At 49.2% G+C, this 23,146-nt stretch overlaps 1 protein-coding gene across 5 annotated transcripts in view; it reads left to right on the forward strand.

The window, feature by feature from the left end:
- FMNL2 (formin like 2) overlaps positions 1-23,146 on the forward strand; it is a 113,666-nt gene that overhangs the window by 85,511 nt on the left and 5,009 nt on the right. For 3 of the 5 annotated variants that reach the window (XM_058027721.1, XM_058027723.1, XM_058027724.1), the window contains exons 8-25: positions 1,749-1,825; positions 4,549-4,642; positions 6,818-6,892; positions 9,579-9,689; positions 10,574-10,723; positions 11,555-11,656; positions 12,049-12,358; positions 13,045-13,233; positions 15,544-15,668; positions 16,437-16,639; positions 17,934-18,168; positions 18,926-18,994; positions 19,083-19,163; positions 19,967-20,096; positions 20,183-20,346; positions 20,475-20,576; positions 21,313-21,411; positions 21,993-22,116. In XM_058027721.1, coding sequence (XP_057883704.1) covers positions 1,749-1,825; positions 4,549-4,642; positions 6,818-6,892; positions 9,579-9,689; positions 10,574-10,723; positions 11,555-11,656; positions 12,049-12,358; positions 13,045-13,233; positions 15,544-15,668; positions 16,437-16,639; positions 17,934-18,168; positions 18,926-18,994; positions 19,083-19,163; positions 19,967-20,096; positions 20,183-20,346; positions 20,475-20,576; positions 21,313-21,411; positions 21,993-22,116 — 2,440 coding nt within the window. Of the gene's footprint in view, positions 1-1,748; positions 1,826-4,548; positions 4,643-6,817; positions 6,893-9,578; positions 9,690-10,573; positions 10,724-11,554; positions 11,657-12,048; positions 12,359-13,044; positions 13,234-14,143; positions 14,165-15,543; positions 15,669-16,436; positions 16,640-17,933; positions 18,169-18,925; positions 18,995-19,082; positions 19,164-19,966; positions 20,097-20,182; positions 20,347-20,474; positions 20,577-21,312; positions 21,412-21,992; positions 22,117-23,146 lie in introns of all 5 variants that reach the window. The other 2 variants (XM_058027719.1, XM_058027720.1) reach the window with 1 other exon arrangement.

Raw genomic sequence — 23,146 nt, forward strand, 5'->3', positions numbered from 1 at the left:
GTATTATTATAAGTTATATATATATATAATATAAATAGAAAATAATGTAATATAAATATAAATATAAATATAAATAAGAAATAAAATCAATATTAATATAAATTAATAATATAATTAATAAATTATTAGTCTGGGGTTTAATGTATTATTATAAGTTATATATATATATTATTTTCTAGAAATAGAAAATAATGTAATATAAATATAAATATAAATATAAATATAAATATAAATATAAATATAAATATAAATATAAATATAAATATAATATTAATATTAATATTAATATTAATATTAATTAATAATATAATTAATAAATTATTTGTCTGGAGTTTAGTGTATTATTATAGGTTATAAATAAAATTATATATTATTATTTTTTAGAAATAGAAAATAATGTAATATAAATATAAATATATAAAAATATAAATAAGAAATAAAATTAATATTACTATTAATTAATCTAATAATTAATAAATTATTAGTCTGGAGTTTAGTGTATTATTATAAGTTATAAATAAAATTATATATTATTATTTTATATAAATAGAAAATAACATAATAAAGCTATAAATATAAATATAAAATTAATAGAAATCGAAATCTATATTATAAATAATAAATTATTACTTTATAGAAATCTAAAATAGCTATAAAATAATATAATATAAATAATTACTATATTAATAACTTAATTATATATTAACAATTGATGTTAATTAATAATTATAACTATATATGATTGCATTGTAATAATATAAAATAGATATATAATATATAAAATAATAGCGTGCAGTTATATTAAAATAATTCTAAAATAATTCTATTATCTGTATAATATATAATATATTATATTATATGTTTATAATAATTATATAATTAATTATAATATAATTTTAACTATTATTATTTAATATTTAAATAATAATTATAAATATATTAAATAATATATTAACTGCAATATAAAATACATACTAAGTATATTAAATAATGCAAATATATTAAATAACATATTTGCTATTTAATATTAAAGTAATAAAAGAATGATAAAATTAATTATAAGCTAAAAAAAATACATTATTATAAAGGAATTTAGTTATATTTTATGTAGTTATTAGTCTGGAGTGGTGTAGGAGCAGCTCTGGGACCTTTTTTGTTGCTGAAATGGCCAAACCCAGCACTTCCAGTGCTGCTGAGGCAGGGAATTGTAAACTCATGGAATTGTAAACTCATGGAATTGCAAACTCATGGAAGTGTAAACTCATGGAAGTGTAAACTCATGGAAGTGTAAACTCATGGAATACCCAAAGCAGGACGCTGTGATGGACAGTGGGAGAATGAAATATTCTGATTTTAAATTCCATGAGGTTTTACTTGAGAGGGGCTGTCAGGGAGGTGGCGTTGGTGGGGTTGGTGGGATTGGTGGGGTTGGTTGGATTGGTGGGGTTGGTGGGGTTGGTGGGGTCGGTGGGGTTGGGGGGATGGGTGGGGTTGGTGGGGTTGGTAGGGTTGGGGGGATTGGTGGGATTGGTGGGATTGGTGGGGTTGGTGGGGTCGGTGGGGTTGGGGGGATGGGTGGGGTTGGGGGGATTGGTGGGGTCGGTGGGGTCGGTGGGGTCGGTGGGATTGGTGGGGTTGGTGGGATTGGTGGGGTTTGTGGGGTTGGTGGGGTTGGTGGAATTGGTGGGATGGGTGGGATTGGTGGGATTTGGGCCAGGCTGAGGCAGGGTTGTCCCTTCTCTCCCCAGTATGGATTCAACATGGTCATGTCCCACCCCCACGCCGTCAATGAGATTGCACTGAGCCTCAACAACAAGAACCCCAGGTAGGCTCCTCTGGCTCCTAGGGCTGGAGCAGGTGAGTGAAGAGGGCTGGAAAGGGCTTCCAGAGGGGAACAGGCTTTGCTCTGGATCAGATGGGATCTGCAACAGTGCAGTTAAACCAGCACTGGGTGTCTGATCCCAGTGCTTCCAGAAGCTGCTGCTTCTCCAGCTCTAATTATGGCTTCAGGCTGAGGGAGGGTGGATTTAGGTGGGACATTGGGAATTCCTGGCTGGGCTGGGATTGCCAGAGCAGCTGGGGCTGCCCCTGGATCCCTGGCAGTGCCCAAGGCCAGGCTGGAGCACCCTGGGACACTGGGAGGTGTCCCTGCCATGCCAGGGTGGCTCTGGATCATCTTTAAGCTCCTTCCCACCCAAACCATCCTGGAATTTTGGGATTCAGCTGAAATGGGGCTGCTGGAGCCCTTGAGCTCTGTTCACTGCAGGGAAACCCCAGTGGCAATGAGCAGCTGCATGAAGAAAAAAAAGGGAAAATCTTTAGGAAATGTTATCCAAGATCCTTAGCTTGGAATTTCTCTGGGAGAGATTTCACTTCTGTTCTGGGTCAGGATGCTGTGACTCCTCAGTGGACCTGCTGGTGGTTCCATGTCCCTGCTCTGCCACACATCCCTGTGCTCCCTGCTCCAGCAGATCCTGGAGTTCTGACCCTGGCAGGTCACACCAGTCCTGCTCTGGCACAGAGGTGGTTCCAGGGAAAGGTGAAGCAGGGGGTGAGCTGATAACCCCACAGGATGTGATTCCCAGGGCTGAGGCTGGGCAGGAATCCTGTCCTGAGGGAAGCAGCTTCTTCCCTCTTTCTTTTATTGAGCCCCAAGTCAGCAAGCCAAGAACAAATGGGAAGTTTATTGCTTTTATAATTTTTATCATAATTTTTGTCATAATTTTTAATCATCATTTTTAGCATCATTTTTTAGCATCATTTTAATCGTTTTCCAGTGCCTGGAAATCAGGGGAGAGCCCAAGTTTTCACTTTTGGAAGAATTGGGTTATTTTGATTTTGGTGGATAAAAAAACTGATTTAAAATGTGACTGGAACAATCTGAGGGCTGAGCCCTGGGTTTGTTTCAGCCCTGGGGAGCTGTGTGAGAGCCCTGAGTGGGGTTTGGGAGCTCAGGGCTGCCTGGGATGTGCCCAGAGCTGTAATTCCAACAATTGTGTGGTGAGCACAGTTCCCAGCAGCAGCTCCAGGGAATTGTGCTCACCCCTGAGGTGTGGGCAGCACCCCAGGGATCTCCATCCCCTCCCCATGGAGGGAACATTGCAGCAAATCCCCTTGATCCTGAAAATCCCTGCGAGTTCTTCTTGTGCCAGGAGGAAAATAAGAACAACCAACCCTTGAGGAGGCAGCATTGAACATTCCATTTAAAATTTCCTAGGGAAGTGACCATTTTTTCTGGTTTCCAAAGATAACCCTGACCCTTTGAGAGCCCACAAGGTATTACTTGTTCTGTAACATCTGCTTTGAGTCGCTGCTTGAGCATGGGACTAATTTTTTTCTGTGTGTGCATGGTTTGCCTCTGCTCAGAGCTCAGCTGCCCAGAAAGGCTTTTGTTTTCCAGGGATCCTGGAAGGAAATACTGTGGATGGTTTCCATCAGGGTTACACAGAGTTTGCTGCATGTTTTTCCCTCAGTGATCTCGTTTTCTCTCTGCTTCACTGCTGAAAATCAGCTCAGATTCCTGATTTTTCAGGAGAAGGACGTGTGCTCCAACAGCCTGCAGTGAATTGTGTGTGTGTGGGGGGCTATAAATACAAATTACCACAGAGAATAATTCAGATTTGTGTCAGGGAAACAGCAGATGGGAATTTTAAGCTCTCCCATTAAAACCTGGGCTCAAGGAAGGCTGGCTGGGGGTGCAGAGCTGCTCTTGCAGGGGTGTGCAGGGCATTCCCTGGGAGCAGCACCCCTCAAACACTGCCCTGCCTTTGCCACAGCCCCACCAGAGCCTTCTGCTTGAGTTTCCAACTTGGGGTTTCATTCCCTGCATGGTTTGAGAAGCTTTAAGAAGGGGGGAGCTGCATGGCCCCAGGAGAGGCAAAGCTCCCTGTGCACCCTGCAGGATCCAAGGGTTAAACACACGCAGGGTGAGGCCAAGGGTTAAACACACACAGAGAGGCTGCAGGATCCATCCCAGGGTTAAACACACAGGGTGAGGCTGCAGGATCCATTGCAGGGTTAAACACACAGAGGCTGCAGGATCCATTGCAGGGTTAAACACACACAGAGGCTGCAGGATCAATCCCAGGGTTAAACACACAGGGTGAGGCTGCAGGATCCATCCCAGGGTTAAACACACACAGTGAGGCTGCAGGATCCACTGCAGGGTTAAACACACACAGTGGGGCTGCAGAATCCAGTGCAAGATCCCAGGGTTAAACACACACACAGAGGCTGCAGGATCAATCCCAGGGTTAAACACACACAGAGAGGCTGCAGGATCCATTCCAAGGGTTAAACACACACAGAGAGGCTGCAGGATCCATCCAAGGGTTAAACACACACACAGAGGCTGCAGGATCCATTGCAGGGTTAAACACACACTGACAGGCTGCAGAATCCAGTGCAAGATCCCAGGGTTAAACACACACACAGAGGCTGCAGGATCCATCCCAGGGTTAAACACACACTCACGGGGTGAGGCTGCAGCTCCCCCTGTCCCCTCAGGGTCCCTGCTGTCCCTCAGGTGTCCCTGTGCTCTCTCCACAGGACCAAGGCCCTGGTGCTGGAGCTGCTGGCCGCTGTGTGCCTGGTCCGAGGGGGACACGAGATCATCCTGTCTGCCTTTGACAACTTCAAGGAGGTTGGTGCAGCTGCCTCGGCACATCTGGGGCTCCCCACTTCTCCTGTGGCTGACTGGAGCCACCCTGGTGTCCCCTCCATGGTTCCCATGGTCGTGCAGAGGAGCTCTAATTCCAACAGTTCCAGCACCTTTTATTCCAGCACCTCCCAGGGTAGGCAAACTGCTGGACTGGGATATCCCAGCTGAGCTGGAAATTTTCCAAATAACTGGAAATAATAATAACTCCAACTGCTGGAATGGGATATCCCACCTGAGTTTATCTCAACCTGATCTCAAATAATAAATACCTACAATAAATAATAATTCTTTATTATTAACTTAATACTATAAATAACATACATATTCATATTAGGTAATATAAGTAATGTAATATAAGTAAATTATATTATAATATATATTATATTATATTATATTATATTATATTATATTATATTATATTATATTATATTATATTATATTATATTATATTATATTATATATATAATATATAATATAATATAATATAATACAATATAATGTAATACAATATAATATATTATGTATTATATATATTATATATTATATATTATATATTATATATAGTATAGTATATTATATATTATATAATATATAATAATACAGTAATATAAGTAATTAAGTAATATAAGTAATAATTAAGTAATAATTAAGTAATAGAAGTAATGTAATATAAGTAAATTATATCATAATATATAATATATTATATTATATTATATTATATTATATTATATTATATTATATTATATTATATTATATTATATTATATTATATTATATTATATTATATTATATTATATTATAATATATTATATTATATATAATATAATATAATATAATATAATATAATATAATATAATATAATATAATATGTATTATATATAATATATAATATATATTATATATTATATATTATATATTATATATTATATATAGTATAGTATATTATATATTATATAATATATAATAATACATAATATTAACTAATGTAAATATTAACAATTAACCTAATTAACATATAATTAACATATATAAATAATCTATATCATTTACATATATAATTAACCAAATAATAAAAATCTACAACAAAATATACAGTCCTCAACATAGAACAACAATCCAGACAAACATCTTATCAAAACCATTCGAAAAACTTCTGAAAACAACAAATCAAAAACTCAAAAAAACTCTCACAACTCTTCATGCAGCCCCTCAACAAAATAATTCCACAAGAATAGTGACAGCAAAACTCACCAAAAACACTTATTTCAAGTATAAAAAAATTAAACATGTAACAAAGTATTACCCCAAAGCTACAAAAAATACTCAAACACCAAATCGTTACCCAAAATATAAAAAATTCCAGGAGAGCTGTGGGAGCTTTGGGATGCTCCAGGTGCTCCCCTGAAATCCAGAATCTCTGAGAGCTCTGTGGGATCCAAGCTGGGATCTGGGTGGGACAGGGATCCAGGATTATTCCCTGTGCAGGGAACCATCCCATCACTGGCTCTCACCCAGCAGAGCTGCTGTGTTGGTTTGTACAAAAATATTCCAGAATAGTGGGATTTGGGAGGGGAGGGTGTGCTTGTGGCATCTCTGGGTGGGAAATCAGCTGGAATTTCCAGATAAACCCAGGATTCAGGTGCTTTGGGAAAAACCCAGAACTGAGGAGCTTTTCTGAAGGTGGACTTTGAAGAACCCAATGTGTTTTCCTCCAAGGCAAGGAGAAATGCCAAGAAAATAAACTGGCATTCAGCTCATCCAGCCAGCTTTTGGGAAGATCACTCTGGAATTCTGATGTTACACTGATTTATTTCCACTCCTCCTTCAGCCAGGGATAATTTTCTCTCTTTTCCCTCCCTGTCATTTGGGTTTCTCCCTAATTACAGAGAAAAGTCAGCTCTGAGCTGTGGCACAGCCTGGTGCAGCTCTGCTCCTTCCACTCGTGGATGAGATCCAACTTTTAAGGAGAAAAGAGATAAAAAGAGTTCTTTTGTAATTACAGAGGCGCAGGAATTGTGCCTGGCTGCTCAGCCCCACGCTGCAGGTGCCCACGTGGAATTATTGATGATATTTTACCCTGGCTGGAGAGGGTGTGAGCAGGCAGACAAGGTGTGTTGTTTCCTGTGGGGCTGACCCAGGTGTGGTGTTTTGTTTTCAGGTGTGTGGGGAGAAGCAGCGCTTTGAGAAGCTCATGGAGCACTTCAGGAACGAGGACAACAACATTGACTTCATGGTGAGTGCCCGTGCCACAAACTCCTGGGTTTTCCAGCATTTTCCTTCCCTGGGCCCTTCTGCTGACCCAGGCAGAGCTGCAGCAGCAGGGAGGGTGATGGTTCCAGGGCTGATGGCAAAAATCCCCCAAATCTGGGGGTTTAAGGTCTTTGCTGGAGTGTGAGAAACTGAAATCCTGATTTGATCAGGAAGAGCCTCCCTTGAATTCCTGCTCAGGGCTTGGATCTGATGTGGGTCCCTTCTGAGCAGGATTTCCCACCCCAGCACTGGAATTCTGAGCCTCTGTTGCACTTTGTACCAATTTAGTGCTGAGCTTTGTGTAAAAGACCTTTTTCTGCCAAAAATCAGTGTTGGAGCACCAGTGAGGTGATTCCTGCAGGCTCCAGGAATGTTTCCAGGATGGGATCACAGCCCTGAGGGCCAGCAGGTTAAAAATGAGGCTGGCACATTCCTTGGATTTAAAAAGAAAAGGAGGGAATTACATGATCCCTGCATTTTGCCCTCAAGGCACCAGCCTGGAGTCTCAGATTTGTCCCATCCCCTTTTCCCCTGGGCCCTGGAACAGATCCCAGGGAAGTGACCAGATCCCAGTGCCAAACTGGTGATCCAGGGGGTGCCTCCAGTTCCTTCTTCCCACCAAATGACCCGGAGATGTGGAGTCTCTGGAGGCTTTTCCTGCAGGAAAATCAGATTGTTTCAACCCTCAGGTTCCTCCTAGAGGTCTGGGAGGGATCCTGGTGGATGTTGGGAAGCTGCTGCTGCAGTGCTGCTCACAGGATGGGGTTTTATCCACGAGGAACCCAGTAAGGATGAGGGAAATTCCTTCCTGGGGCACCTGGGCACAGCAGGTTGTGGCAAGGGAAGGACAAATCTTTGGGGTTTGTGCCCCAATTCCTGCCACTCCACAGGAGATTTCCCCACATCCCATACCCTGGGGACCCTTTGCCGTGCCCTGGCTGGCTTGGGATGTGTGTGGATGCCAATTTCTGGGATCTGGTCCTTGTTCGGGTTAGGAAATGTGCTTTGGGCACCCAACAGAGGTCCCTTTGTGCAAGTCCCCTTTCCTAAACGGGGCCTCCAGGCCCACAGTAATCTCACTTTCACAAACCCTGAGTAATCTCACTTTCCCAGCTTAGAACAAGACCAGATGAATCTCCTTTTTCCAGGATGTTTAAACCCAGGCCCAGATGAATCTCCTTTTCCAGGCTGTTTAGAACCAGGCCCAGATAAATTTCCCCTTTCCAGGCTGTTTAGAACCAGGCCCAGATGAATTTCCCTTTCCCAGGCTGTTTAGAACCAGGCCCAGATGAATTTCCCCTTTTCCAGGCTGTTTAGAACCAGGCCCAGATGAATTTCCCTTTTCCAGGCTGTTTAGACCCAGGCCCAGATGAATTTCCCCTTTCCAGGCTGTTTAGAACCAGGCCCAGATGAATTTCCCTTTTCCAGGCTGTTTAGGACCAGGCCCAGATAAATTTCCCCTTTCCAGGCTGTTTAGAACCAGGCCCAGATGAATTTCCCCTTTCCAGGCTGTTTAGAACCAGGCCCAGATGAATTTCCCTTTCCCAGGCTGTTTAGACCCAGGCTCAGATGAATTTCCCTTTTCCAGACTGTTTAGACCCAGGCCCAGATAAATTTCCCCTTTCCAGGCTGTTTAGGACCAGGCCCAGATGAATTTCCCTTTTCCAGGCTGTTTAGAACCAGGCCCAGATAAATTTCCCCTTTCCAGGCTGTTTAGAACCAGGCCCAGATGAATTTCCCCTTTCCAGGCTGTTCAGACCCAGGACTGGTTTTTCAGAGCCTGGAGCCTGTCCTGGCCCCAGCAGCATTCCTGCTGTGGGGAGGTGGCTCTGCAGACATGATTTAATTCCTGGAATGCTCATTCCCCTCCATCCCAGCAGCCCAGGAGTCCTGAGCCCAGCCTGGGCTGGGAATGGGGCAGTTCAGGGAGCAGCTGATGGATTTCCCTGGCAGGAGCACAGGGAATGTGCTGGTGGCTGCTCACATCCTGCTCCTGGGATCCTGCCCAGTGCTGGTCCCACAGAGCCCTTTCCAGCTGCTCCTGGGGATACCTGGGGTGGGGATTTGGGGAGGAATTGTGAATAAGTTGGAGACATGATTTCTGTAGTGCTTTAGATGATGCAATTTATTTTTCTTATCTTCTGCACAAGTAAGAAAGGTGGGTTCTGTTCACATCTTCACCACACAGCTCAGAAGGTCACAAAACCTCTAACTGTAGGAACTTTTAAAGACTTGTTAACCAACAAAACATTACTAACAAAGATATTTATATTTTTACCTTAATCTTTAAATATTTCATCTTATGAACTCGTAATGTAATCATTCTTAATCATATTATAACATACTAACCTACAGTGCTATATGCAAAACTTCTTATTTACCTTTGTAACTACTTTTATTTTTTTCTGCATCTTAAACTCTAAAACTCTAAAATTTATTATTTTTAACTTAACATGTCAACTTAACTTTAAGCTATAAATTTACATTCTTATTCTATCGCTTAAGTTTAGAAACCTTTTCCAAGGATCAAATCCTGTATTTATTTCTCAGATTAAAACGTGTATTTACTTCTCGGATCAAATCCTGTATTTAGTTCTGAGCTTTGGCTTACAAGCCCGAGGTTCTGGGCTTTCCCTGCATTTCAATTCCCACCCCTGGTGTCCCTGCAGGTGGCCTGCATGCAGTTCATCAACATCGTGGTGCACTCCGTGGAGGACATGAACTTCCGAGTGCACCTGCAGTACGAGTTCACCAAGCTGGGCCTGGACGAGTACCTGGATGTGAGTCTGGGGCTGCTCCCACCCCCACACCCCCTTTCCCACAGCCCCTGGGCTGTCCCACAGCTGGAGGGAATGGCTGCAGCCAGCTGCAATTACAGCCTGGAGCTAAATCTGGAGCCTGATAACAAAGGGAGGATGAACCACAGCCACCCTCGCCCTGCCACGTCCCCATGGGGCTCCCTCCTTCTCCAGGCTGGAGAGGTCTCCTGTGGGGTTCTCTGACAGCCAGAGTCCCCTGCTGTCTGTCTGTCTGTCTGTCTGTCTGTCAGCTGCTTCTTTGTTTCCCCTTCTCTATTCTCCAAGGGATCCCAGAATGGTTTGGGCTGGAAAGGACCTGAAAGAGTTTCTCACTTCCCCCTGCTGTCCCAGGCTGCTCCAGGCCCCTCCAGCCTGGCCCTGGACACTTCAGGGATTGGGGCACCACAGCCTCTCCAGGCAGCATTTCTGCCTTCCTTGGTGGCACATCCATGGAAACCCTGCTGCTGTGGGCATGGCAGTGGCTGTCCCTGCAGATCCCTGCTCAGGCTCCACCAGGAGAGGGATGTGGGGTCTGTGGGGTGTGTTTGGACAGGGCTGCACTGGCCATGGGTGTGCTTGGGAGTCCATGGGGACCAGGCAGAGCCTTTCCCAGCAAGCACAGAGGAAATCATGGGGTGGTTTGGGCTGGAAGGTACCCTAAAGCTCCAATTCCACAGGCAGGGAAGCTGTACTGTCCCCTGCAGGGACAGAGGACAAGACCCTGCCTGACTGACCTGGGCCTGTTTGGGCTCCAGAGGGTGTCCCTGGGTGGTGGAGGTGCCCTGAGCCGCCCTGTCCCCAGCCCTGTGCCAGTGCCCGGTGTCACCAGTGTCCCCTGTGTGCCCTGTGTGCCCTGGGCCCTGCAGAAGCTGAAGCACACGGAGAGTGACAAGCTGCAGGTGCAGATCCAGGCCTACCTGGACAACGTGTTCGACGTGGGGGCTCTGCTGGAGGACGCCGAGACCAAGAACGCGGCCCTGGAGAGGGTGGAGGAGCTGGAGGAAAACCTGTCCCACGTGAGTGCCAAGGCTTTGCACATTACAGCCTTTTTAACATAAAAATATCTTAAAACTTAACACTTCTGGGCTGGCCTGGCCCAGTCTGGGGGGAGCTCACTGGGAAAAAGCTTTGGGATGGCTGGGGCTCTGAACTGGGAGAGAACCAGGCACTGGTTGTGCTTCCAGGTGGGTTCATCTGGCACAGCTGTGAACTGTGCTGATTTCCATGAGAGCTGATTTCCAGGGAAAACCCCTGCTCCTCAGCAGAGCAGGCCCAAAACAGGGGAAAAAACATCCTGGCTGTGCTTTAAACTCAGGAAGAAAGGGGCTGGAAAAGCATCTTGTGTAGATGCTCAGGGTTTGCTGTCCCAAACCTTGGGGTCAGCTCCTTTAGGCTGTAAGACATGGCCTGGCTTTTGGAAAATAATAAGAAAAGGGTTTTTCCTTACTTTAAAACTGAGGAAAGTCTTTTCCTTCTCTCAGCATCCCTGTATTCCCATCACTTGGAATAAATAATGTCCTTAACTCGCTGTGCAGAGTTTGCCCCTCTGAGGTGCTGTAGGAGCCAGGGAATGGTTTGGGTTGGCAGGGACATTAAAACCCCTCCAGTTCAACCCCTGCCATGGGCAGGGACACCTTTCACTATCCCAGGCTGCTCCAAGCCCATTCCAACTTGATGTCTCCCATCTCAGACAGGAATCTGTTCACTTTCCAAGGAAAGGCTTCAGGGTTCCCTGCAAGATCAATGATTTATCCATTTATCCAACATGGATACCTCTTAACCTCTTATTTTGATGGATAAACCCTGAGTTTTCCAGTTCTTTAATCCATTTCTCTTTTGCTGGATAGTTATCTGAAAAACTCCAGGATACGGAGAATGAAGCCATGGCCAAGATTGTGGAACTGGAAAAGCAACTGATGCAAAGGAACAAAGAACTGGACGTGATCAGGGTGAGTGGGTTCCACAGGGAAGCCCTGGGGGGATTCAGGATGCAGGAGTGGGGATCACAGACCTGGGGCAGGGGAATTCTCTTGGCTTCCCAGTATTGAACCTGGGGCAGATTCCAGTGGAATTGTTTGTGTGTGCACTCAAAGGATGGACAGAAATCCCTCTGGGTGTGCCAGGAATCACTGAGTGAGCTGGGCACATCTCATTCCCCCGCTCTGGAGCATTTCAGGTGGGAGTTTTGGACCTGTGGAGGTCCCAAAGGGTGGGAGAATCCCAGAATTTCTCTGGGGGGCTTCCCTGGGCACATGCAATGCAATTCCTTCTCTGGATCAGGCTGTTCTGGTGCTGCCCTTGGGATTCTGAATGCACATTCCCTGCTCCTGTGTCGTTCCAGGAGATCTACAAGGATGCCAACAGCCAGGTTCACACCCTGAGGAAGATGGTGAAGGAGAAGGAGGAAGCCATCCAGCGCCAGTCCACGCTGGAGAAGAAGATCCACGAGCTGGAGAAGCAGGGAACCATCAAGATCCAGAAGAAAGGGGATGGGGACATCTCCATCCTCCCCGTGGCCCTGGGCTCCGGGATGGTGCCAGCAGGAGGAGAGGCAGTGCCAGGGACCTGTGCCACACCTGGAGCTGCCTCCTCAGTGCCACTGCCCCCACCTCCACCGCCCCTGCCCGCCCTGCCAGGCTCACCTGAGGCAGGTGAGGAAGGAGAGAGGGGGATCCCAGCTGTGGGCACCAAACCCCCCTGGGCAGCTCCAGGGCCTGGCCACCCTTCCCGTGGGGAAACTCCTCCTGATGCCTGAGGCCATTCCCTCTCTGCTGCCCCTGTTCCCTGCGAGCAAAGGGTGACCCCCACCTGGCTGCCCCCTCCATGGATGGAAATACTGAGCCCTTCTTTCCTGAGGGCACTTCCAGGCCCTGAAGGCCTTTGGTGGCTCAGGGAATGGTTTGGGGGAGGCTGACTGGGAAAAAGCCTTGGGAATGCTGGGGCTCTGAACTGGGAGAGAACCAGGCACTGATTGTGCTTCCAGGAGCATTCCCCTAGCACAGGTGTAGGAGCTGGGAGAGCGGATTTCCATGGAAAACTCCAACTCCTCAGCAGAGCAGGCCCAAAATAGGGGAAAAACATCCTGGCTGTGATTTAAACTCAGGAGGGAAGGGGCTGGAAAATCCTCCTGTGTAGATGCTCAGGATTTGCTGTCCCAAACCTTGGGGTCAGTCCCTTTAGGCTGGAAGACATGGCCTGGCTTTTAGGAAGTAATTTAAAAAAGGGGGTTTTCCATCCTTTACTCCCTCAGGGTGAGGAGGGGACGTGGCAGGGATGCCGCGGCTCTTTCTCTGTGCCCCTCCCTCCACAATAACTCCGCTTTCCCTCCCTCCCACAGTGCCCAACGGCCCCGTGGCAGCGCCTGTGCCTCCTCCACCTCCTCCTCCACCTCCTCCTCCTCCTCCTCCTCTGCCGGGCCCAGCTCCGGACGCAGCCCCAGCGGCTCCGCTGCCGCCGCCGCCGCCCTCAGCTCCGCCCCTGCCCGGCACGGCCTCGCCCACCGTGGTCTTCAACTCCGGCCTGGCAGGTAAAGCTCCCTCAGGGCTCCCTACAAACCCACTGTTCCTCACCGGGGTGGGGGTGAGGAGCTCCTGGCAGTGGAAGGAAGGAGAATTCCGGGCTCTCTGAGGTTGCCCGGAGGAGCTGCGGCTGCTCCGCGCGTCCCTGAAATGTCCAGCTTGGAGCAGCCTGGGATGGGGGAACTGGGTAATCCTCAATGTTCCTCCCACCCCAAACCACTGGGAGATTCTGGGATTTATCAACCCAACGGATTAGATTTGGTCTGGAACAGTTGGATTCTCCAGGGCAGCAAAACTCACACCAAAAATGTTTTATAAACAGGGTCGGTTTATGTTTGACAGAATATGGGTTTGATTTCTTCTGAGAAGAAGTATCAGTGCAAAATTTGTGAAATTCTTGGTGGAAATTTGGGAAGAAGAGGTGAAATTTGGGGATTTTTTGGAAGGAAGAACAATGTGCTGCCCGTCCTTAGCCGTGTTTTAGTCACTGCCTCCTGCCTGCTCTCTCAGGGCTCACTGGTGTCCCCAGAAATCTCCAGAGCTCGTTAGGAGTCCAAAGGAAGAGACTCTCATTAAGAGCTTTGTTAAAGACAAAAAAATCTACTTAAATATTACAGCCTTGAAAGGTTCCTTGGAAGACAAGAAGCATCCTGGCTCAGAGGGTCCCAGGGTGTTCTGTAGGAAAATCCAGCCCCAAGGTTGATCCCTTGGGGGCTGCTGGGCTGCAGATCCCATTTTTCAGTGGGAATTCCGAGGGAATGGGGCTGGAATTGCCTTTTCTGGGTGCAGGGGCTCTGCCGGGAGGAGCATTCCCAGGGCAGGGGCGCTGTGGGGCCGAGGGGAGTTGGGAAATAACAAATGCTGCTTCTCTGACCTCTCCTAACACTTGTTTCTCTGTTCCCTCTGCTTCCTGCTAAGATGGGCCCATCAAGCTCTTCTGTAGGTTCCTTCCTGCTAAGTATTCCTTATCCTGGCGTTGCCTGTGTCCTGGGGGTGTCCAGGGAACCTGGGGGTACCCAGGGGATGGGCAGGGGGAGGTTGGAGCCAGCCCTTGGGATTTGGGCACCCAGAGCTCGGGAAAGGAGGAGGAGGAGGAGGAGGAATGGGAATCTGAAGGGGTTCTGAGCTCCATTATCTTTGCCACAAGGCATTCCTGCCTTCCCTGTCCTGGAATAACCTGGGAGCAGTTAATTATCCATTCCAGTGTGTGCACAAGTAGAAAATTTCCTTTTTCCATGGGTGTTCAAAGCTGTTCCTTCTTTTCTTTTAGGAATTATTTTAAGTAACCCCGTCAATTAAGCAGAGAGCAAAACCCTGTTTAGTGTAGATGAGCACAAGCTGGATAAATACAGTTCCCAAAATTCCCACTGGAATATTCTGTGTATTCCCTGTTACCCCACTTAGTGTCCAGCACTGCAGGACCAGGGTTTCTGTTCCATGTTTGCCAGATTTTCTGGGGAGTAATTCAGGAGCAAAACGTTGATTGATGGACTTTAATTCATTGATTTTGTAGCAAGGAGCAAATTTGTGTTCTAATGTAAGGAAAAGGAAATGGGAACTGGATTATGGAAATTATACATGTGGCTTCCAGATTGAATGGAATAGGGATATGAATAGGAATGGGAATAGGAATAGGAATAGGAATAGAAGTAGAAACAGAAATAGAAATAGAAATAGAAATAGAAATAGAAATAGAAATAGGGTTGTTCCCTTGCTCAATCAGGTCTCATTTCCAGGTTTCATTTTCACAGCTCCTCTGTTTAAATTCCTAAATTACTCAAAAGTTCCCAAATGACTCGGATTTGCTGGATTTGCACAGCACAGGAATTAAAACCTGGCTTTAAACCCCTGTTAAAGCCCAGCTTTGCTGCAGCTCATCCCCTTTGGCCTTGAAACTCAAACCTGCCGAGAAGTGGCCTGCTGCAGTTTCCCCAAATCCCATTTCCCAAACCTTTGGGAACGGGGCATTTTTCCCTTCCTGTCACCTGTTTGTGACACAGCTCAGAGTGGGCTCTGCCAGCAACAGGACAGGGCTGAATTCACCCACTCTCCTCCTTTCCCATGGAGTTTGGGCAGAGCCTGGGAGTTCAGATCAGCCCAGGCAGCTGGTGGGGCTACAGGGATCCCAGATTTCCCTTTGGGAGGTTTGCAGAGCCCTGCTGAGGGCTGGGGCTCCCCTCTCCAGCAGCCCCTGCAGGCAGTGCCACCTTTCCAGGTCTCAGTGGGACAGTCAGCTCAGCCCAGTCCTTGCCCAGTGCTGGGGAGCTGCCAGGGCGTTCCCAGGCGCTTTCTCAGGAGCTGCCCCTGTCTGTCCCCAGCTGTGAAGATCAAGAAGCCCATCAAGACCAAGTTCCGCATGCCCGTGTTCAACTGGGTGGCGCTGAAGCCCAACCAGATCAACGGCACCGTCTTCAACGAGATCGACGACGAGCGCATCCTCGAGGTGCCCTGCTCCTTCCCTCCCTGCTGCCCTGCACGGCCTGCATTCCACACTGGGAATGTTTGCCTTGGAAAAGCCTCTCTGACCGCCCAGTCCAGCCCTGGGGCCAGCACTGCCTCCTGTCCCCAAGTGCCACGTCCACAGAGGTTAAATCCCCCCAGGAATGGGGGCTCCAGCCCCTTCCAGTGCCTGCCCACGCTTGCCAATATCCGATATTGCCTAATATCCAACTAAGGCTCTGCTGGAGCAGCCTGGTTCCATTTGCTCTCCTCCTGTCCCTGTTCCCTGGGAGCAAAGCTGGCTGTCCCCTCCTGTCAGGGAATTGTGGGGCGTGGGAAGTTCTCCAGGGCACAGCAGTCACTCTGGGACAGGGCTCATTCCATGGATGCTTTAGCCATGGCTGGATAAAGCACCAGGGCTCACCAGTGTTTTCCTGAATTTCTGAACCTGTGCAGAGCTGTTTGGTGCTGGATTTCTGGGTTCTGGCCAGAATTCCTCATCCCAGCTCAGGAGTGTGTTCCTTCCATCCCTCAGCCTGTGACAGAGCTCTCTGGGCTCCAAAGCCAGGTTGGACAGGGCTGGAAAAACCCGAGCTGGTGGAAGTTGTCCCTGCCCATAGCTGGGGGTAGAACTGGGATGAGCTTTAACGTTCCAACCCAAACCATTCCATGATTCCATGACCCTGTCTCAGCCACCACAAGGCTTTCCCTGCAGTCCTGGATGAGGGTTTAATTGTTCCCTGCGGGATAAATCCTTTCCTTCCCTTTCCAGGATCTAAACGTGGATGAATTTGAGGAGATATTCAAAACGAAAGCGCAGGGCCCAGCCATGGACCTGACCTCCAGCAAGCAGAAGATCCCTCAGAAAGGCTCCAACAAGGTGACACTGCTGGATGCCAACAGAGCCAAGAACTTGGCCATCACCCTGCGCAAGGCCGGCAAGACGGCGGACGAGATCTGCAAAGCCATCCACGTGTGAGTGCAGCCAAGGAACCCTGCCCCAGGCTGATGGAAAACATTCCATGGTGGTGCATTCCCAGAAATCAGAGTTGGATTTGTGCTGCTGAGTCGCTGTTGGGGTTGGACAAACCAGCACTTCCTTTATTAAGGCAGCTCCTTCCAGCCTGTCCAGTTTGCCATGGCAGCTCCACGGTGTTTCCTGTCCCAGTGAGCAAAATCCAGAGGGAACCCAGGAAGAGGCAGCTCCCCTAGTTTGCTCCGTGAAGGATGGGTATACTCCAGGTGTTGGAGCAGATTTTGCATGGAATTAGGTTTGTGGAGCGGCTTCAGGAACTGATATGGATCCTTCCCTGCTCCTGGGACAGGAGCTGCTTCTTGGGGCTGATCCCAAATCCATCCAGACTCATCCTGGCCATGGCAAACATCTCCCACTCCTCCCTTAAGGAGTGTCTCCCAAATCCATCCAGACTCATCCTGGCCATGGCAAACATCTCCCACTCCTCCCTTAAGGAATGTCTCCCAAACCCATCCAGACTCACTGGGGCCATGGCAAACATCTCCCACTCCTCCCTTAAGGAGTATCTCCAAATATGGATACACAAGCTTTGCCTTTGGCTGAGAATGACCCAAACCTGCTCCAGGTCCTGGCAGGTTCAGCAGTTGGGCTTTAGGGAGCTCTGGGCCATTTAAATACAAATATTTGCTCCTCCCCACCTCTTTTCCCTGGAAAAGTGAGCCTGGAGGGGTGGGGGAATGGCCACGTGTTTGAAAATGGAAGCAGCATCATTCCCATTATCCTTGGATCCTGTTCCCATCTGCATGGGCAGGGCAGGAGGAGCTTCACAGCTGCTGCTTTGCTTTTCTTCTTGTGGAGCTGAGTCCCAGACTGCTCTGGGTTGGGAGGGACCTTAAAGCCCATCCAGTCCATCCAGGGACACCTCCCACTGTCCCAGGGTGCTCCAAACCCCATCCAGCGTGGCCTTGGGCACTGCCAGGGATCCAGGGGCAGCCACAGCTGCTCTGGCAATCCCAGCCCAGCCAGGAATTCCCAGTTCCCAGTGTCCCATCCATCCCTGCCCTCTGGCACTGGGAGCCATTCCCTGGCTCCTGTCCCTCCAGCCCTTGTCCCCAGTCCCTCTCAGCTCTCCTGGAGCCCCTTCAGGCCCTGCCAGGGGCTCTGAGCTCTGCCTGGAGCCTTCCCTGCTCCAGGGAACATTCCCAACTCTCCCAGCCCGGTCCCATGGCAGAGGCACATCCATGGCCTGGCCTGGAGCTCTGTCCCCACTCCCTTTCTGGGATTTTCCCTCAGCTTTGACCTGAAGACGCTGCCGGTGGATTTCGTGGAGTGCCTGATGCGGTTCCTGCCCACGGAGAACGAGGTGAAGGTGCTGAGGCTCTACGAGAGGGAGAGGAAGCCCCTGGAGAACCTGTCGGACGAGGACAGGTTCATGATGCAGTTCAGCAAGATCGAGAGGCTGATGCAGAAGATGACCATCATGGCTTTCATCGGCAACTTCGCCGAGAGCATCCAGATGCTCACCCCGGTGAGGGGAGCGGGGAATATCCACAGCTGGGAGGGACCAGGGGATCATGGATCCAGCCCCTGGCCCTGCACAGACACCCCAAAACCCCACCTGGCCATCCCTTGGAGTGCTGTCCAAACACTCCTGGAGCTCTTGGGAATGCGCCCATTCCCCAGGGAGCCTGGGCAGCCTCAAAGCAATATTGTTGGGAAAAGTTACTCTTGGTGCTGGTCCATGGGCCCTTGGAATTGTGTTCATCCAGCCTGAATGCCCGGGACAGCTGTAGGGGTTGGAATGTGAATCCTTATTTACATCTGAGGGGGGTAAATCTGGGTTTGGAATCCTGGGGTGTCAGGGCAGAGGAACATTCACTGAATCCCAGGGACATTCCCAGGGATCCAGGGGCAGCCACAGCTGCTCTGGCAATCCCAGCCCAGCCAGGAATTCCCAGTTCCCAGTGTCCCACCCATCCCTGCCCTCTGGCACTGGGAGCCATTCCCTGGCTCCTGTCCCTCCATCCCTTGTCCCCAGTCCCTCTCAGCTCTCCTGGAGCCCCTTCAGGCCCTGCCAGGGGCTCTGAGCTCTGCCTGGAGCCTTCCCTTCTCCAGGGGAACACTCACAGCTCTCCCAGCCTGGCTACATGGCAGAGGGACATCAGTGCTCTTTCCCGTGGTATGGATGAAAACCAGGAAGGTTTTTTCCAGGATGTGAGTGTTTGGATGTTCATTTTCCTCCTGGCTGGATGTGCATTAACCAAAGCTCTCTCTGTGTTGCACAGCAACTCCACGCCATAATTGCTGCCTCTGTCTCCATAAAGTCATCCCAAAAACTCAAGAAAATCCTGGAGGTAGGTCTGGTCTCAGCTGTCCTAGGGGTGTCTAACTTCCAGGAATTTGTCCTGAGAATTCCTGCTCTGCTCTGTTTCATCCTGGCAGATCATCCTGGCTCTTGGGAATTACATGAACAGCAGCAAACGAGGGGCTGTGTATGGATTTAAGCTGCAGAGCTTAGACCTGGTAAGAAAAGCAGGAGTGTGCTCTGGGCACCAGCTGGGAATTGGAGCTGTGCAGTTCTTGAGGCTGGAAAAACCTTCCAAGATCATGGAGTCCAACCATCCCCAGCACTGCCCCATGTCCCCAGTGCCACATCCACAGGCCTCTGAAATCCCTCCAGTTCCATTCCCTGAGCCCCCTTTCCATGGGGAAATTCCTGCTGTGCCCACCCTGAGCTGCCCTGGGCCAGCCTGAGGCCGTTCCCTCTGCTCCTGTCCCTGTTCCCCCCGGCTGTGCCCTCCTGGCAGGGAATTCCAGAGAGGGAAAAGATCCCTGGGGATCCTCCTGTGCTCCAGGTGAGCCCTGCCCGGCTCCCTCAGGGATTCTGCAGCCCCGACCCGGCTCCCTCAGGGATTCTGCAGCCCCGGCCCGGCTCCCTCAGGGATTCTGCAGCCCTTCCCAGCTCCGTTCCCTTCCCTGGCCCCGCTCCAGCCCCTCAGGGTCCCTCCTGTCCCAGAGCTGTCCCCAGCCCTGGCAGTGCCCCAGCAGTGCCAGCACAGGGATGGGCACTGCCCTGGGGCTGTGTCACACCAGAGCTGGCACAGCCCAGGGGCCTCCTGCCCAGCTGGGCACCCCTGGGCTCATGTTCATCACCCCAGATCCTTGCCCAGTTTTCCAGCCTCTCTATCCCAACCCCGTGGCCCTTCAGAGGGTCCTGGTGACCCAGGTGGCTGCTGGGGGCTCCACTGGTGGTTCCCAGCATGGAGCACACGCTGGAGCACCCCAGTGAGTCCCATTGCTCCCCACATGGTTCCTGCTGCTCCCAGCTGCTGGAGACCAAGTCCACGGACCGGAAGCAGACGCTGCTGCACTACATCTCCAACGTGGTGAAGGAGAAGTACCAGCACGTGGCCCTGTTCTACAACGAGCTGCACTACGTGGAGAAGGCAGCAGCCGGTACAGCCCCTCCTGTGCCCTGCCCTGCCCTGCTGGGACATTCCTGGCACAGCTGGCACGCTCAGCATTCCTGTACCTCTCCCCAGTGTCTCTGGAGAACGTCCTGCTGGACGTGAAGGAGCTGCAGCGGGGCCTGGAGCTGACCAAGCGCGAGTACACCATGCACGACCACAACACCATGCTCAAGGACTTCATCCAGAGCAACGAGGGCAAGCTCAAGAAGCTCCAGGATGATGCCAAAATAGCCCAGGTACTGCTGTGCTCCCGGGATCTGTGGTGAGGGGGGTGACACCAGGGATGGGCTGTGTTTCCATGGAATGCTGGGGATGGGGAGGGTGCCTGGGAGGTGTGCAGGGCACTGAGGCTGGGCTGTTGCAGGATGCCTTCGATGATGCTGTGAAGTATTTCGGGGAGAATCCCAAGACAACCCCACCCTCGGTCTTCTTCCCGGTGTTTGTCCGCTTTGTGAAGGCCTACAAGGTAAACCAGAGGTCCCTTGCCCTTGTCCTCCTCTTCCTTCTCTTTCTCCTCCTCCTCTTTGTCCTCTGCCAACTTCTTCTCCGCCTATACTCTTCCTTCTTCTCCTCCTCCTCTCTTTCTCCTCCTTCTTCTCCTTTCCTTTCCTTTCCTTTCCTTTCCTTTCCTTTCCTTTCCTTTCCTTTCCTTTCCTTTCCTTTTCCTTTCCTTTCCTTTCCTTTCCTTTCCTTTCCTTTCCTTTCCTTTCCTTTCCTTCCTTTCCTTTCCTTTCCTTTCCTTTCCTTTCCTTTCCTTTCCTTTCCTTCTCCTCCTTCTCTTCTTTTCCTCCTTCTCTTTTCTCCTTCTCCTCATCCTTTGTCCTTCCCCAACTTCTTCTCCTCCTATACTCTTCCTTCTCCTCCTCCTCCTCCTCCTCTTCTCTTCTCTTCTCTTCTCTTCTCTTCTCTTCTCTTCTCTTCTCTTCTCTTCTCTTCTCTTCTCTTCTCTTCTCTTCTCTTCTCTTCTCTTCTCTTCTCTTCTCTTCTTCTCTTCTCTTCTCTTCTCTCTCTTCTCTTCTCTTCTCTTCTCTTCTCTTCTCTTCTCTTCTCTCTTCCCCCTTCTTCTCCTTTCTCCTCCTCCTTTCTCCTTCTCCTTTCTTGTCCTTGTCCTGTCCCTCCCTCAGAAAGCCCCACGGTGGCACAGATCCCATTCCTCCCTGGCTCCCCATGGATCTCTAACCCATGGATTTTCTCACAAACAGCAAGCAGAGGAAGAGAACGAGCTGAGGAAAAAGCAGGAACAGGCCTTAATGGAAAAACTCATGGAGCAAGAAGCGTTGATGGAGCAACAGGACCAAAAGGTATGGCACAGACACAGCTTCCAGGTGGGATTGGGTTCCTGATTTTCAGCAACCTCAGCTCCAAGTGAGGAACTGTAGTTGCCTACAAAGAGTCTGGAAGTTTTTATGGAGGGAACTGGGATAGGCTGGAAAAGTTCCAATGTGTGTTCTGCTGCTTTGGAAGTTGGCAAAATGAAGGAAAACTAAATAGGTGGAAAGTTGCAATGAGCTAAACTTCATCCTTCCTTGACTTCTCCATGGAGTGGGAGCAAGAAAGGAGGAGAAGGAGAAAGGAGAAGGAGGAAAAGAAGAGAAGGAGGAGGAGAAGGAAAAGAAAAGCAAGAGGAGAAAGAGGAGAAGGAAAAGAAAAGCAGGATGTGAAAGAGGAGAAGGAGGAGGAGAAGAGTATAGGAGAAGAATTGGGGGGAGGACAATGAGGAAGAGGAGAAAGAGAGGAGGAAGAGGACGAGGCTGTTCACAGCCTTGGGAATGGGTGGGAATGGCAGCTCCTGTGGGAATTGCTGGGGCCCAGGGGTGAGTGAGGCTCAGAAGCAGCCCAGGAGAGGGACAGCTCCCTGCTGACCGTGCCCTGTGTGTCCCAGTCCCCATCCCACAAGAGCAAGCGGCAGCAGCAGGAGCTGATCGCGGAGCTGCGGCGCCGGCAGGTCAAGGACAACCGGCACGTGTACGAGGGCAAGGACGGCGCCATCGAGGACATCATCACAGGTACCTGTGCCAGCTGCCATTCCAGCCGTGCCCTGGGGATCTGCCCCCCCTCCTTTGCTCTCCTCCTGCTTGTGTGCTGTGGAGCAAGTGCAGAAGGTTCTGCTCCTTCTCTTCCAGCTTGGGGGACATCCGCAGGGTTGTAGGGCAGGCAGGGAGTGCCTGATGCCAGCCCCGTGGATCTGTCCCAGATCCCTTTTTACTCCCCACAAATGGGATCAGGGTCAGGATGAAGAGCCTCTGTTCTCATTCAAATTGATCCCAGAAATCCCTCAGTCAGCCCCCAGCAACCCCAGACTGCTCCAGGTTTTCCTGCTGATCCCAGAGGGAAGGGACAGAGCCCCTGGTGCAGCCAGGCACAGTCAGGACTTGGCTGCAAATATTTGCTGATTGAGGGAGCCACCTGAACTGCATCTTTCCCAGGAATGAAATCCTTTTTAACACTTCCAGCTTCTGGGATTGCAGAACGGGGAGTTTTCCACATGTTTTTCACCTGTGGTGTGGAAGGAAAATGATTTAACACCTCAGGAGCTTCACAAACTCCATTTCCTTGCACAGAGCCCAAAAATAAAAGTCTTTGCCAACTGCTCCTGGAAGTTTTCCACAGGAGTTTTTCCTGCAGAAGGGCAGGAGGGCTCTTTGATCCCTCACTAAGGAAGCCAGGGAATTTTTGCCCAATTGGATGAAGTGTGTGAAGCTTGCCCAACTCCTTTTAACCTTGATTAATGGCCCTGAGATAACATTGCTCATTTAAAGGGCAGGGTGGCAATAATATCCAACCTGGCATTGCTTCCACAACTCCTCCGGACTCCTGGGACTCCATTTAATTGGAAAAATGGTTTTCCTGCTCTGTGGAAGGAACAGATTGTGTGGCAGATGCCCATCCCTATGGAAAAAACCATCTAGGGGAGAGGGTGCCAGGCTCCAATTAAACATTTCCTGCACTCTTGTGCCTGAATTTGCCCATTTTGGGACCTCAAGTCATGGAGGAGGAAAGGTCAGGCATGGAAGGTCAGGTAGGACCAAGGTCACC

The sequence above is a fragment of the Melospiza georgiana genome, chromosome 7, assembly GCF_028018845.1.
Source record: "Melospiza georgiana isolate bMelGeo1 chromosome 7, bMelGeo1.pri, whole genome shotgun sequence".
Lineage (NCBI taxonomy): Eukaryota > Metazoa > Chordata > Aves > Passeriformes > Passerellidae > Melospiza > Melospiza georgiana.